Source organism: Penicillium hispanicum, assembly GCF_028827665.1.
Source record: "Penicillium hispanicum strain IBT 35686 chromosome Unknown utg000005l_segment0_segment0, whole genome shotgun sequence".
Lineage (NCBI taxonomy): Eukaryota > Fungi > Ascomycota > Eurotiomycetes > Eurotiales > Aspergillaceae > Penicillium > Penicillium hispanicum.
Window position 1 is genome coordinate 2016723 of NW_026623197.1, and position 15621 is coordinate 2032343.

General features: G+C 55.9%; 4 protein-coding genes across 4 annotated transcripts; 1 reads left to right on the forward strand and 3 right to left on the reverse strand.

Moving 5' to 3' along the window:
* Nucleotides 1-1685: 1685 nt before the first annotated feature.
* esdC (GTP-binding protein EsdC) lies at nucleotides 1686-2540 on the forward strand (the record flags this gene model as incomplete). Its single annotated transcript, XM_056945376.1, has 1 exon — nucleotides 1686-2540. One exon carries the CDS (start codon nucleotides 1686-1688, stop codon nucleotides 2538-2540), a length of 855 nt encoding a protein of 284 aa, XP_056799711.1.
* Nucleotides 2541-3771: 1231 nt separating this feature from the next.
* Nucleotides 3772-6153, reverse strand: N7459_006193 (GMC family oxidoreductase; the record flags this gene model as incomplete). Its single annotated transcript, XM_056945377.1, has 7 exons — nucleotides 3772-4292; nucleotides 4372-4741; nucleotides 4793-4864; nucleotides 4918-5380; nucleotides 5441-5684; nucleotides 5739-5864; nucleotides 5928-6153. 7 exons carry the CDS (start codon nucleotides 6151-6153, stop codon nucleotides 3772-3774), a joined length of 2022 nt encoding a protein of 673 aa, XP_056799712.1.
* A 3198-nt stretch (nucleotides 6154-9351) lies between these two features.
* N7459_006194 (uncharacterized protein) lies at nucleotides 9352-9579 on the reverse strand (the record flags this gene model as incomplete). The annotated part of the gene is made up of 1 exon (XM_056945378.1): nucleotides 9352-9579. The coding sequence occupies one exon, from the start codon at nucleotides 9577-9579 to the stop codon at nucleotides 9352-9354; it is 228 nt and encodes a 75-aa protein (XP_056799713.1).
* A 1801-nt stretch (nucleotides 9580-11380) lies between these two features.
* On the reverse strand, nucleotides 11381-14971 carry N7459_006195 (putative nuclear pore complex subunit Nup85; the record flags this gene model as incomplete). Its single annotated transcript, XM_056945379.1, has 2 exons — nucleotides 11381-12403; nucleotides 12464-14971. 2 exons carry the CDS (start codon nucleotides 14969-14971, stop codon nucleotides 11381-11383), a joined length of 3531 nt encoding a protein of 1176 aa, XP_056799714.1.
* Between the last annotated feature and the right edge of the window lie 650 nt (nucleotides 14972-15621).

Genomic DNA, 15621 nt, shown 5'->3' on the forward strand with positions numbered 1-15621 from the left:
AAAAAGAAAGGACATAGCATGTCTCGGTTTCGATCCGAGGTCCTCCGGGTTATGAGCCCGGCGCTCTTCCCCTGAGCTAACATGCTGGTTGGATGAAAGACGGTCGTTTTTTAGTTTCATGGATGACTCTTATCTTCCACCGACATACCTGATTGGGACAGCACAGCTAGTGCCGTCGGCATAGTGTGAACACGTCCCGTGCTCGACACCCAGCCCGTGTGCCAATCAAGACCAGCGCTGATCCCAAACTCGCGCCCATCTACATGTATGACCCATTCCCCTCGTGGGGCCTGGGAGCGTGCATCTCACGATTTCTGGTGCATTACAAGGATGAGTCTCGTGGAAAGATGACGATTGATCGTCAGCAGGGGAATGAGTGTACCAGTATCGACTGCGACCACGTTCTTCGCGACCTGGGATGACTCCCAGGCTGTTATTTCTCACTCTGCATGGGCCAACATGGCGGTCTCCGATGTACATTTGCGCTGCGGGGAGCAGGACAGCGACAAGACCGACTCGACATCCTGCCGCTTCTTCCAGCCGGCGAATTTTCCCCATGAAGATGTCCAACGCGCTGGAGTGGACTGTGCGCAGGTGCATTGTCCGGTCTGCGCCATGATGACATGGACGCGACGACTACTGGTGTTGCTCTTGTACGAGTTGCAGAGTCGCTGTCGATGCGATCCTGGAGGGCTGACCTCGACCGCAGCGCAGCCTGGTTTTCTTTGAATATGATCTGGTCAACACGCACATCGATTGCCCTTGTCACAGCATCGACATGTTCCGATCCCCTGCGATGAGTGACGTCCGCTGACTTCCATGCAACACCACCTCATATCCTTCCGCTAGGACCCAGGGTGGCAGCAGAGACCGAATCCTGCAGGTCGCACCCGGGCCTCTCTGCACGTCCGCCACGACGAGAACAATGAGGCTGATTCGAGCATCTCCCCTCACCCGGACTCCCGGCGAGCGTCAAATTGAGCGCCATCATTGGCCAGCAACCCTGTTGGCTGTTCGTCACTGCGCAACCCTCCGGCGGGCCAACCACGACACGCCAATACCCGCCCACGCCATCACCCACCTTCTGCAGCGCTGATCGATTTGATTCCCTTAAAAGATGCCATAACCGCCCAGGCGGACTCTCTTTCTTCTTTCTCCAGCGAGCGTTTGTTGTTTAGAGCTGCCCTTTCGAGTTGATCCTGGCACTGGCTGTCCGGTTCTTTTTTTCTGTTTCTTGACTATACTATTCTTAATCCCACCCTTTCTCAGCCACCGCCATCTATCCCACCCCCAAAACCATACTATCCCCCTATACACAGAACGAGCTGCGCTCTCTGTGTTGCTGCCCCATTCTGCCTTGCTGTGCGATCTTCTCGAATTCTTCCAATCCATTCCACAGCAGGTCCTGCGCCTCAACTTCGTCGCCGGTCGACGTGTTGCCTTGCTGTCTCCAGCTCTATCGACAAATCCAGTTAATCTAATCTCGCTCGGATATTCTTATATTCTATCTCTCTCGTCGTCGTGGACCGGTTCCCGCAAGAGACATCTCGAAAAGAAGGAAAATCCCCTCGTCAATCCGACAATCAGACTCAGGTAGTATCTGGTTGTTTCGCATTCTCCTCTTTTTCATCGCCAACGAAACTCTACGACAACGATTGTTATCAGTGACCAACCTTGTTATTACAATGGCCTCCGTTCAATTGAAGTTTTCCCTGCGGACCTCGTCCAATGTCAAGACCGTCCACCTCGTCGGCTCCTGGGACAACTACGCCCGCCAGCTGCCACTCTCAGCCGAGGACAAGCCCGGCGCCTGGGTGGGCAAGTTCCGCTTTCAAACCTCGATGCTGCAGCTAGGGGGTCGCTACTGGTACTATGTAAGTCCTGCTACACGGTCTCTGGATCACAACCCGACATGGCTAACCTCGCTGGGACAGTATATCATGGACGGATACCACGTCTCCCACGACCCCGCCGTCGAGTACACCGTCGAGCCCACCACGGGCCGCAAGCTGAACATCCTCGATGTCCCCAGCGGCAAGACCGGCAGCGGCAGCGGCCGCAGCGCCCCCAAGGCCCGCCGCGGCTCGACCAACATCGCCACCGGCCGCGCCCTGTCGCCGTCCAAGATCCAGCACCCCAAGCCGTCCAAGCCATACGCCTCGCGCCAGCTGCGCGAAGCCGAATTCGCCCCGACCGTCGACGACCTGACCCGCCGCTTCGCCGGCTCCCGCCTGTCCGACGAGTACTCGTACTCGAACAGCCCGCCCAGCTCGGCCGGCTCGTCGCTGTCCTCGCGCTCCTCGGGCTCGACCTCGCCGTCCTCCCTGTCCTCCATGAGCGAGCCGCCCGTGCACTGCCGCTGCGAGCGCTACGGCATCACCCGCAAGGGCGACCGCGTCAAGCTCGACTGCGGCGGCAGCCGCTGCGGCTATGTCACCGAGTCGTCCGAGGCGAGCTGCTCCGAGTCCGAGGACAGCGATGAGGAGTACCGCCGTGCCCGCAGCGCCGTCCGCCGCCAGGGCATCGTCGTCCGCCGCTAGACGCATCTGTGGCTCGGGTCTAGCTGGGTTCGCTCTCTAGGCCCGGCCTGGGTACTTGTTGCAGTCATACGCCTGGTTCGTGGTTGCAGGGATTCGGCCATCGCTTGCTTTTTGATTACCTTGTTTTCGATGCAAAAATCTACAAAAACAAAAAAAAAAAAAAAAAAAAAGCCCTTCGCCGCGGGTGAGCCGGTTTCGCTCCGGCGAGGGCGGGGATGATAATGTAAGGTGAGGTGAGGAGAGGAGAGGAACACAGCAACGAGGGTGAAGGAGGAAGGAGACAGGAGACAAAAAGCCATCGACGAAGCCACTCCGATGCACCAATCGACAACGTCCACCTGGAGCTCGCGCGACTCATGTCTCGAAGCGCACCCAGACCACCGTGGAACCCGACAAGCTTATCCTGCGGCTCGCCGCAGGCCATAAGAATCATCCGGTCAATCGCCACTCCGGGATCTCGAGGCCTTGCAGAGGGATCCCGGCCGTGTGGCGCCGCGTCTCGCACGCCAGGGAGCATCTATGGATGTCCTGGGCTCCTGCGAGCCTGGGCCTGGCTCGGTCTTTGTCTTGAGATGCGATGAATAATGAGATATGGCCATTGCTCGGTGCTTTTGTGTAGTTCTCGTAAGGATGTGCTTTGTAGCTCAGCTGGAGATAGTATGTGATCGAATGGGAGCTGTCAATGCCTACCTAGACCATACCGTCGGAGACGACTGGAGACGACCTTGAAGGAATTGCGGCATTGGAGCTCTATGGCTTGTTAGCATTGTATGGCTTCATCCTCTGGTATTACCTTCCATGTTCCAATCCAGTCTGCTGGCGTGGCATTGTAGATAGTCCTTGCCCTGCAGCCGAGGATGAGCTGGAAAGTCGTATTCAAAGCAAGTGAGAACGTAAACACCACGCGAAGTAAGGTAAAAATATCAATTGCAGTCGTGATGGGAACCAGACCCTGTCACTGTGTATATCGCGCATCTACTGTACAAGACATGCCGAGTCTATCCTAGGTGTGTATCTACGTGGTATCTCTGTATGTCACAAGCACACCACACGCCGTTCCACTCGTTCGCGTGCGCTGCCCAAAAAACCAAACCCAAAACCAAACCAAAATGCGGGAGACATTGCTTCGTTTCACATGTCGCGGCCATTGACGCCCGACTTAGATGGAATCACACATCCGAACCGAACCGAACCGAATTGAACCGGACCGGAATCTCGCTCGGCTGGACGCCTAGAAAGACAAGCAGAACGCGCCGACATGCGCCGCGAGAACAGTCGCGAGAGACAACCAGCCCGGCCGCAGCGACAGATTCCCGCTGCCGGAGCTCTTGCTGGTGCTCTTCACGCCCGTGGCGTGGCTCGAGCTACTAGTCGACGACGACGACGGGGTCGCGACGCCGTTGTAAAAGGCCCGGATGATATTCGCCGCCTGCTCGGCGACGCCGTATGTCGAGGCCATCAGATGCGTCGACAGCGCGATGGGTGGGACGCTGGCGTCGGCGACGCGCACGTTGGCGAGCCCGTAGACGCGGAGCGCGGCGTCGACCACGCCGCCGTGGGCGCGGGGCAGCATCGCGCACGACGAGGACGGGTGGAACTCGGTGCTGGCGGTGCGGCGCAGCCAGTCGAGCCAGTCGTCGTCGGTCTGGACGGAGGCGCCTGGCGCCGTCTCGCCGGTGAGGTTGCTGCTCAGCGGGCTGGTTTCGCCGAGGCGGCGGGCGAGTTTGAGGCCTTCGCGGAGGATCTCGTAGTCTGGGGGGCGTGTGAGCTTCAATCTTCTTTGTTTCTCTCTTTTCTGGTCTTTTCTTGGGTGGATGTGCTGAAAACGTACCGGCCGGGTTGGAGAGATAGTTCGGGTCGATGACTGGGTAGTCCATCGGGTTTGAGGAGTTGATGTAGATCCGGCCGTGGCTGTATGGATGCTGGAGGGCGGCGCCGATGCCGAAGTCGCCGTTGCCGTCGCTGTTCATGAAGACGAGTTCGATCTGGCCGGTTGGGCTGTTGAAGATCGTCTTCGCGGTCGTGTTGTAGATGGCCTGGTAGCCCGCGATGACGCCGGCATCGGACGTCGTGTTTGGGGCATACTGGTTGATTTGAGATAGGATGGTGGTCTGGAGGGCTTGGGCTTTGCTGCCGTAGAGGCCGGTGGCATTCACGTAGGCAATGGCGGAATCGATGTAGGAGAGGAAGAGGGTATCGTTCTGGAGGGGGTTAGAATATCACCGTGTGCACTTTTCTCTCGCAGGACAAACCTTTTCGCTGCCATTGTCGTAGTAAATGCTCCCGGCCGTGTCGACGTCGGTGGTCCATGTCATGGTGGCGCTCTGTGCAGGTTAGCCATGAAGTTCGATCTTTGATGCCATGGGCAATCACTCACAAAATGATCCTGAAGGTGTTGGCCAACCCCAGGCAACTCCGACACTAGGTCCACACCCGCAGCAGACAGTACGTCCTTGGGACCGACACCGCTATACAGCAGGACGGCCGGGCTGCCAATCGTGCCACCGGCCAGGATGACCTCCTTGGTGACCTTCACCGTCGACTTGGTCGTGCCGTTGTCCATCGTGTACTCGACCGCGTTGGCCGTCAAGTTGTCGGACGGGGAAGAGCTGTCGAACAGCAAGCGTGTTACATGAGCGTTTGCCAGCACGTCGTAGTTGCTCCGGTCTGGCAGCGGATCGAGGTAACCCGTGCGACTGTAGGACCGGGTCCAGTTGGCCGGGTTGATCGAGGAGGTTGAAACCTCGGCACCCCAGGTCTCGCCCCCGTACATCTTGTCCGACACGGGGATACCGATGCTCTCGCAGGACGGGGACCACTGGCCGACCTGGTCAAAGGTGCTGCACATGGACACGTTAGCGCTAAGGTCGTGCACTCTGGAGGGTCTGGGGCGAGCCTACTAGCCCGGGTAGGAGACGTGGATGGGCCCATCGGAGCCATGCGTGGACGCATCCCAGGTGATGTCGGCCTCCTTCTTCACGGCGTCCGTCGGGGGACTGAACGTCTCGCTTTTCTTCATGGCGGCGTAGAAGGCGCTCCACGACCAATTGTCCGCGCCGTCCATGTCGCCCAGCAGATCCTTCCAGGCATTGACCTCGTCTTCGCCCGGGCGGGTCATATACAGCCCGTTGATGGCGGAACTCCCTGCAGGCCATCAGCATTAGTCTGCGCTACACCACGCGAGGCCGATCAACCCACCTCCAAGCACCTTGCCCCGCGGCCAGTAGATCTCGCGATTGTCCACATTGGGCTGGGCGACCGTGTAGAAGGCCCAATTCAGCGGCGTGGTCCAGAGCGATTGGAAATATCCGTATGCCGGCGTATCTACAGCGAGAGACAGTTAGTGCATGCGAATCGAAATCGCCAGTCAGCGCGAGCGGCGCGCACCTATGCGATCCCGATACTCGTCTCCATTGCCCCCGGCCTCCAGCACCAGCACCGTATGATTGGCGTCCTCGGACAGCCGGGCGCCCAGCACGAGTCCGGCCTGGCCACCGCCGACAATGACAAAGTCGTAGGAATCCGCAATGTGCGTGCACGGCGACAGCGCGAGAGCACTGGGGAGCGCGAGAGCGAGGCCAATGAGCCGAGTTGCGGTCAGACCCGAGCGCATCGTACAGGGCGTGAAAGAGCGCCAGCGGTGCAGCGCAAGGCCAGCAGAAAAATCCAAGTCGACGGCCTCGCGAAAAGTACTTAGGGCCCGATCGAGCGCCCCTGACTAGTGAATGGCGGTTCCACGGTTGAGGCACAAAGTCTCGCCGAGCCGTGGGAAAAGCTGAGATGGAGAATTATACGATGATAGGATATTATATGTACGATATATGTCCGATAAGGAGAATTCAAATCAAGCTCGAATTTTTCAGTCTCCGAGTTACGACAGTAGTTACTATAGTGACTACGCGCCGCAGTGGAGCGCGAACAACGCATGGCGATGCACAACTGTGATGGGCGAATCACATCGTCGGGATCTCCAGTTGCCACTGTGGAAACCGGGAATCAGAATCTGCAATAATAACGGGGTTCAACGTGAAACATGGAATGGATTCATACCTCGTAACTACCTAGGTACATAGGTAACTATCTAGGTAACTACTTGCTACCTGACCTACTTCACTAGCTATCAGTATCATCTCGACATACTACGATACTGCGATACTACGATATACAGGAGTGGGAGTCGCCTTGCACTACTGAGACTAGCCATCAATAGCCTCGTCCAATCTGACCTGTCCAATCACTTGTTTTTTCATCGATTCGGGCATCACCGTGAGTCTCCACCAGCTCCCAATCGGTGTGGATCGACTTATCGCGGCGCCGATCGCAATTCCACCAGCATCGGCGATCTAGAACGCGGCCCCTCCTGTCCCGATCCAGTAGGTGTATTCGTTGTTAAACACGGACTCCGCTACAGAGTGCTTCTGTCGCCATCGACAGGCGTCGTGCTAACTGGCGCCAACACAGTTGTAGTCTAGGGTGAAGAATCGAAGTTGCCTGGCCACCGTTGGACCATGGTATTTATCTTGGGTAGCAAATATGGTATTGCGCATTTATTATCACTATGGATCTTTATGATAGCAGCTGTGTTTCTCAGAACATACAATTCTCTCGCCATACAGCGACCATGATCTGCAGTACATCGCATTCGCATTGCACTGCTAAGATGGGCTCCCGTGGTCAAAACCCAATGATCGGAATTATCGAAACTGCTATTCCAGCCATAGCGCTGATATCTGTACATATATACATATACATATACATAGATATAGATATAGATGTTACTGTTACAGCACCCCGTCCCGCTGGCCGAACTGGGTATGCGTCATCACAGGGAAAATGCGATTACGGAGGGGAGCATCGAGATGGGACTGTAGATTAATTCTGGTATACCATAAAAGGCGACTGGCAGTGATCACTGTCGGTGTTAGGGCCGGGCTTCTTAACTCTATGCCTCAGCAGACTAGACTGGAAGAATCGAAGATGTGATATTTCGACTTGATCGATCGAGGGCAGATGCGACGTATTTATGATTGGACGGAAATCGAGATCACATTGGAAACTAGTCACCTTTAAGAGAGCGTTCGACCCAATCAGACAGTAAAATGGAGCTATACGCTATTAGGTAGCTAAACTGATTGGAATTCCGCGGTCACAATAGACCTCAAACTTATTCGGTCTACATCAATTTCCACAAAATAGTTCCGCACAGCTTGTGCATCCACCCCTATATACCACTGCTCACCCACTAACCCTCAAAAATGCAAAACGGCACGATGGTCTGCGTTTGTTCTTTAAGTAGGGTGGAATCCTTGTACATGGGGATTCATATAGCCACCTTGTTGACAGTTCTAGATATATTTGTAAATATCATTCCTGTCCAAAATACCTATTTTACCTTTTCTGTTCTATAATCATCTAACCCGTATATCCCACTTGGTACTCCTTATCTAGTGCTATCTAGTATACATAGGTATATCTCGACATCGGCGTCTATTCCAACTTCCCCTATATGACAACTCTGCTGCTGTATAGTGCTTTATATGTGGTTTAATCTACGTAAAAGCTGGCTAGGTAGGGTAATATGAAGAGTAAGCAGACCAGGCCAGACTCGCTCAACTTCAGTACTTTCTAATTGGATTAAGCACGTTATCAACTACAAGCATCCGACATGACCCATCCTACATTATACCTAAGTAGTCACCTTGATACGTCCTTGGTCCATCGCGCGCTCTTGCAACCCAAGGCTACCGTTGCACTCTATTCCCACGAGGCAACCAGAGCACGCTTGAATATAACCGAGAAAATCTTGAGCTATCAATACAAGCCGTACAAGGAGAGCGATTCTCAGGGACTAGTGACTACTGAAACTGACCACGGCAGTGCCTACGGGAGCTGCAGACCAACGTGTCTAGACACCAAAAGCAGACATAGATACATAGCACATGGAATCCAGCGGCCAACCACGAGCGAGCGAGTTGTATTAGTCCATCTCAACGATTGTATACAGTAGCTAAAACGACAGTAATGGTCCCATGCCCGTAACGATACATCCACACACCAGCAATGCAAAAATGCCAAATGCAAAACGGCCGCGAATCCAGTCCGCCGCACAAAAGCCGAGCCGGGACGCTCGCAGAGCTGTCCGGACGCCTCACTCCGGGCGAGGTGAGCCAGGAATATCACTGTCGATACGCGGTATCGGTGTCGAAAATGGAACTGTAGATGCACATGTACTATACATTGCCGTGGAGTCGCGCTGCGTGTCCTCTCTGTCGTTGCGGGTGGGTGATATCCCTTTTCATCCTTCGTTGTGTCACGGTGGTCGTCCTGTCCTGTCCGGCAGGACCACGGCGGCGCGGCTCGGTCTGGCCTTATCAAAAGGGCAGAGGGAGCCGTGGACCGTTGAGACATGGGGTCGAGTCTGGCCAGCGGCCGGCGCTGCAGACCCGGACCAGGGCGGAGCGATTTGGTCGACAAATGCTCCGGTGGAAGACACGTCGGACGGTAGGTAAGTATGTGTAGGTAGGTGGGAGATGATAGATATGCACAGCCGGGGTGATTCGTTCTGTTTGTTCCGCTTCGTCCTAGTCGCCGCGGCGTCGTGTTCAATCGTTTCTCGCATTATGCCTCGTTGCTCGTTCCTTTAGTCGGAGGGATCGGTAGACCCCGTGCCAGTCTCGCAATCAAGTCCAGTCCGCCCCAGCCAGGTCGGGCCAGAGCATCTAAATCAGGTCGAGTCCTGCCCGTCCCAGCGGACCAGGTCCCAGGCCCAGCGTCCCCAATGCAGACCCGGCCAGAGTGGACAGATTCAATTCTACCGATACGACCCTTTGGAACTGGAGTAGCCGGAGTCCGGCCAGCGGCCGGCCGTAGGGGAGGCAGAGGACCCGCGCGTGGAGTGCTTCGGGCACGCATACCCGACCAGCACGGTCTTCTCTTGGACGCCATGGCCTCGCTGGCCGTAGGCGGAGCACGGGTCGATCGAGTGTTTGAAGTAGACGCACTTGCAGACGGAGAAGCGCTCGACGACTTTGTAGCACATGGTGGCTGGTGATGCGGGAAAATCTTCAATAGGTGTCAAGGATTGCGGCGAGAGAAAGATCGGTGCAAGTGTCCTGGTCGTTGAAGAATAGAGACTGCGCGTGTGCCGGTGCAGATGCAAGGACCGTGAGAACCGAAGCTGGCGGAAGAATTCAATCAACTGCGAAGGAAGGTGGAGAGACCAGCCCGATGATATTAGGTAGAGAATGCGATGCAATGCAAATGCAACCAGAAACAGAAAGCCAAACGAAGAGAACGCGAAACGACCGTGTTAACGAGGGCACCGATGGAGAAGAGAAAGCCAGACGAGGTTGCGGCGGTGGTTATATACACTCCATCCCACGCTTTCTCCCGGGACTATGGAACGGGACTAGTTCGTGCGTCCGGGTTCACGCCCAGTCCTTGGCCCAGGAATAGAATAGCCGGGAGTGAAGAGAGACCCAGAGAGAACGGAGCTAAACCAGGAGCCGGTCCCAGCGCAAGTTCCTCGTCGCCTGTTGATCGCATCCACCGACATCCACCGCGACCCACCGCGTCCACGGTGCTATCTGCAAGGCATCCCGCAACGGCCAGCCCTATGGTGGGAGCCCCAGGCAGAAACGCTCGTAACCGGAAAAGACCGATGCCAATCGGTGAATACGATAAGCTGAAGGGCGTCGTCGAGCTTAGCTTGGAGTGCAGCGTGCAGCATGCCGATCCAATGTCCCTCGGTTCTCCTGCAGTATCATTGGGGAGGCCGCCGGGGGTCGCCGGATGTATTGCATCGGGAACCACTGAGATGCGACGTCCCAAAGCACCGTGATCATCGAGGACAAGTGTTACTATTCCTAGTGCGAGGAGTCATCGCTGGCACTAAGGCCACTAGGGCCCGGTTGTCCCACCTCGATATCCATGGCAGCGGCGAGTTCACATCGGTCCAGCGAAGCTCGTCTGTGGCTGCGAAGGGCCAAGCCTCAAAGACGGTGAACACTGCGTTAAGCGGCCATCGCGGGGGTCCGGATTTGCTAGCGACAGTCGGTGAAGCGACCACATGGTGCGAGGCTGATTGCGAGAGCGGAGTCGCTGCCTCACAAAGAGCCAATCATGCAGGTTGATCGAGTGAGTTTCCTGCTTTGTCGATCCAATGATGCATCGGGCGTCGAGACTCCGCCTCGCGGGTTGTGGGGATACTCATCGTATGCATGGCTGCGAGTTCTGGTTGATGTTTAGTCCCTGAGGATGAATCACCAGCAAGAAAAACAAAGCATAGACACTTCTTCCTCACCGTCTCGCGAGCTTGTTCTCCCCGTACAAACGGGGCATCACCGGCGTGCGTCCAGCGGTGTCCCGCTTCTCCCCCATCGCCAGTGGAGCGTGTTAGGCTACCGCGTTCAGCTGCTGACGCTCACTGGCCAACTGCCCTTGGTCAAGGTCACGACCCGGTTTTCCCTGTCAAGAGCCTTGGGGCCGGGCGACGTAGGGCTGAAGATGGTGGTCCACTCGGGTCGAGGTTGGTGCGAGGACGAAACATCCTCAGCTGGGTTGGACGTTGCTACTGCAGACTAACAACCGGACTAGCAGATGTGGCCGATATGCGATAGGACAACGGCCATTTCGACGATGACGAGTGGCCTGTTTGATGATTCGACTGCATCCGCGATTGCCTGAAAGTACCATCTCGATTGCTCTAGAGCTCGGAGCGAGAAGTAGTGTGATGTGATGCTATTGCAATGCCATGCTCAATAGCGACCCACGCATGACTGCGGAGCGCAGAAAACGAAACAAAACAACTCCGACACGCTTATCATACATTTCAGCTCCCTCTAAACCGACCCCAATGCACTATGGCTCAAGCCTCGCGCCAATCCCATCCGCAACAGTCGTAACACGTCCTCCCCCTTCAAACTCTCGGGGAGTCCCACACGCCAGTCCCATCCGCGGGCTCGGCCCGCATCCTTGTCGCCCGCTCGAGGCACAAGGACGCCCGAGCTGCCCACGGACGTGGGCCCTGATCCAGAGCCTGATCGTGTGCGCGCAGATTCCAGCATGCCGCTGCCGATGACCGAAAAGGTCGATGTGGAGAGGGCCGACACGGACTTCTTGAGCAGAGCGCGCGGAGAGGGTGGTGCAAATCCATCGGAGCCGCCGCGGCTGGAAGATTGATGCTCCAAGAGAGTCGACCGGAAGCACTCTTCACACTGTGCGTAGACTCGCGGAGTCACCGTCTGTAGGTCCTCAACCGCAGACAGAATGACAAATTGCTGCGAGACCGACAGGATCGGAGTAGGTTCTGGTGAAAGGTCAGCATTGATCAGGGGTACCTCGGACGAGACCGAAAACGCACGGTTTACAAACACCAGAGCCTCTCCCAGCAGTGCCATCAATCCATCCACCTGCACAGCGGAGTCTCGGGCCGGGTCGTACAATCCTCCGTAAATGTTGTCAGCGGCACTACTGATGACCGCCGCAAGAGCCTTCGCAGCCGCACGCCGCCGAGCCAACGGCTTGAAGCGTGGCCGCTGTCCATCCGGCAGGTCTACCGCCTCATCGCGAATCTCATAGAAACGACGCAAGGTGGCATAGCCACTAAGGTAGAATTGGAGGATACGGGCAGCTTCCTCGTCCACAGAGGCAATCGACTCCAGACAGGTCTTGGGGTCCTTGATAAGGGAACGAAGCTCCGGGTCCAGGTCCGCAGTGGCTGGATAGGCACGCGACTGGACCAAGCTGTAGGAAATTAATAGGTCCACGACCGACTTGACCTTGCGGCGGTTGTGAGCCCGAGCATAGCAGATCAGTGCCAATCCAAAGCTGTCAGACTTGGAAGTGGTCATGTCGCCAAATCGCTGCGTAGAGAGTTAATACTACTTTCGTTCGATTTCGGACTTGCTGGGGCAGAAACAAACCTCAGAGACTCGTCGTCCTTCATCCTCTAGACCTAAGTCCGAGCACAACACAACAAGCTTGTCCAGCTGGGAGGTGTTATTGAGCGGTAGCTTGTCCACAATCTCCGACACGGCTTTTTTCATCAGTTCCCCGTCTTCGAGTCGACTCAGCACTTCTAAAGCCATCTCCCAACCTTCACGAACATCGGTCTCATTTTCAATAGAACCCCGATCGTACAGACCAAAAGCATAGCTGTGGAGGACGTCATCGCGGCTGAGGCCAGAGGGTGATTGGCTGTCTTGCCCGTAAGAGAGAACCATCAAGTCATGCTCAGTCAGACCGGGCATTTTCTTGGAGCCACTGGACAACTCAAACCAACCCCCGAGACAAGCAACCTCAGTCACTCCGGCAGCAACACAGAGCGACCAGGACTGCAGCAACTCCATCACGCCCTGCACATTGCCCTCAAACACAGAAGCCAGACCGACCTCGAGGCTGTTCATTGTGTTGACGCGGAAACCAGTTTTATCAGAAGGCTCATTGGTGGCACTGCCAAAAGCCAGATCCAAACGTCGAAGGTAGGCATCCCGCATGTTCCGATCGACAGCCCGGAGATGATTCCTGGACCCGCGCGAGCGCTGGAAGTCATTGCTGGATGTGCTGGCACGGAAAACGAGACCAGCGCCGCCTTCGTCATCTTCACCATCCCACCACGCCGTCAGGCCAATAGTCGCCTCCACCCAGTCTTGGGAATAGTTCTTAATCGTCGCGGTATCACCCAGAATGATGCGATAGAGAGACCGAAGATTTTGATAGATACTCCATGGTACGCGACTCTCTGCCATGCGCGCAGACTGAGTAAAGCTCATCGGCTTCGGGCCAAAGTTTTGCAGTCCAAAATTCACGGCCTGGAATCGATTGTCCTGCACAGGTACGTCCGCGTAGTCTCGTTCCCCTCCCTCCGCAAATTCTTCCAGGTCATTAACCGCTGCGAGAACTCGCTTGCGATACAGAGACCAATCGGGTCCCGTGATATCCCAGTCATCATCCTGAAAGCCAGGGCAGGAATCTAAGATTTGAAACGCTTTGTTGACACAGCGCTGGATGTTCTGCAGTTGTGCTCCACGGTAGCCTGGCTGGGGCAGTCCATCCTCCAGGGCTGATCGGGCATAGTTGAAATCCGCTGATCGAAGAACCTCGGCAGCTTCGGCAAAGCGGCCGCGCAGGACCGCCGCATTGATGATATCCCAGAAGTTCGAGGATGCTGCAGGGTTTGGTTCCACATACCGCAGAGCCTGGAGATCGTTCTTCTGAGAGGCGTGGTTACCGTTCAGCCAATCCAACAGAATCTGGGGCAACGGAGTCGCAACGCTAGCTCGCTGCATAGCCTTGACCATGCTATCAGGGGTTGCGTGGGCAGCAGGATTCGAGGCAGTAGCGATCGGCGCAGAGGCACGAGAAGGGTGGTGGATTTGGAGGAGAAGTGAGGCTAAGAAGCTTGCTTTGACGAGACTTGGAGCCTGCTCTCCTGGGCCAATTTTCGATCCCACACCGTATGGCCGGGTAATGCCACTGCGGTCCGCGCAAATATCCCAGGTTGCGGCCAATTTGTTCGCAATGTAAGACAAGACCGCATCGAGGTCAATGTGCCTATACTCTGCTTCCCTTAGCTCATCGTACAGTCGACCCAGGGTATCCTCGGTGTTGATGATCATGTCAGCGGGCTCGTCAACTGCGGCGGGACGGGATCGGGCAGCAAGATTGTGGAGGATGGAGGGCATTGCCGAGGCCTTCTTCGGTGACAATTTTGTCTTGCGGAGGGGGGACTGACCAGCCCAGTGTTCATCGAGCTTCGGACGTTTGGCATCACTCGGGTTCGAATAGATCGATTTGCGCTGGCCAGGCGCGGGCGATTGGGTGGGAAGCGGGTTGCCATAGTTGGAGTCGAGGAAGCTGAGACGGTTCGACGGTTCACGGGCACCCATATCCATATCACCCTCCGCATCTTCCTCCTCCTCGTCCTCCTCCAATTCTTCTTCCTCCGGCTCTAATTCCTCCTCGTCTTCGTCATGGTCATCGTTGTACTCGCTCATCTGCGACGAAGCGAAGCCGTTGGATTTGCCAAAGTTCATCGATTGTCCGAAGGCGCTGCCGTTGTTCGTGCTGAAACGAACTTGTGATTTCGGCTGCGACTGCGATTGCGATGCGTTGAACGGTCGTGAGGAATGGCTCTGGCCCATTTTTGATACTCCAAAGTCAGTCGACCCGAAGGATGAGCCGAATATGCTGTCATTGGTGTTGAAGCCACCGGACTTGGTAAACAGGGAGTTGGAGTGTTCATTTCGTGACTGCCCCAGTTGGGAGGTATTGAACAGGGTAGAGGTCGGATGCCCTTGAGGCGTAAACGAATTCGCGGTCGAGGGCGGCGGGCCCGCGGGCGTGGTGGAAATATTACTCCACAAACTCTGATTCCTACTCTTGTCCGGAGTTGACGGTGGACTTGAGTCGTAAGGCACTTGGAAGGTCATTGCGGGTGGTGGTGGTGGTTGACCTCCCACGTAGATGAATTAATCGTAATCGAGGGAATGCAAGCAACTTTTTGGGCCGCAACAGCTGCAGCAGAACAGAGAGGGCGGAAGTAGCCCAATGGGATGAGAAGTGAGAATGTCAGATCGGGACACCAAGGGAGATGGGGGGAATGGAGGGGAGAAGTCAAGCGGAGGCCATCGTCAGGTGTGGGTTGGCGAGCTTGTGTTTTGCCTCGTTCGTTTCCTTCCATCGGCGACGCGCCTAAGCATCACCCGCGAAATCTCCCGTCATGTGACCAGGTGCTCGTCGGAGTCATGTGATGTATTACATCAGTCGACCGAGTCTCACACGTGACATGTGCTGTGTATGCCTGAACCTTTAGGTGTCATGATTTGCAGCGCCCGCGTTGACCTGATTGGGTACAATCTGTACATGTACATAACGCAGCCCAACAATCATATCCAATCGCTGCTCTTCCCTCTGGATTGAAACTATTCCGACGTCAATTTTGGGGCCATGGGGCCAAAACTTGCATGCGCCCCCAAGGGGAACTCTGTTGTGCCTAGGGCCCCAGCCTTTCATGCTTGAGATCGCTAGAGAACCATATATCATGTAGGCGAATCCGCCCATTTTCATCCAGGACAAGGCT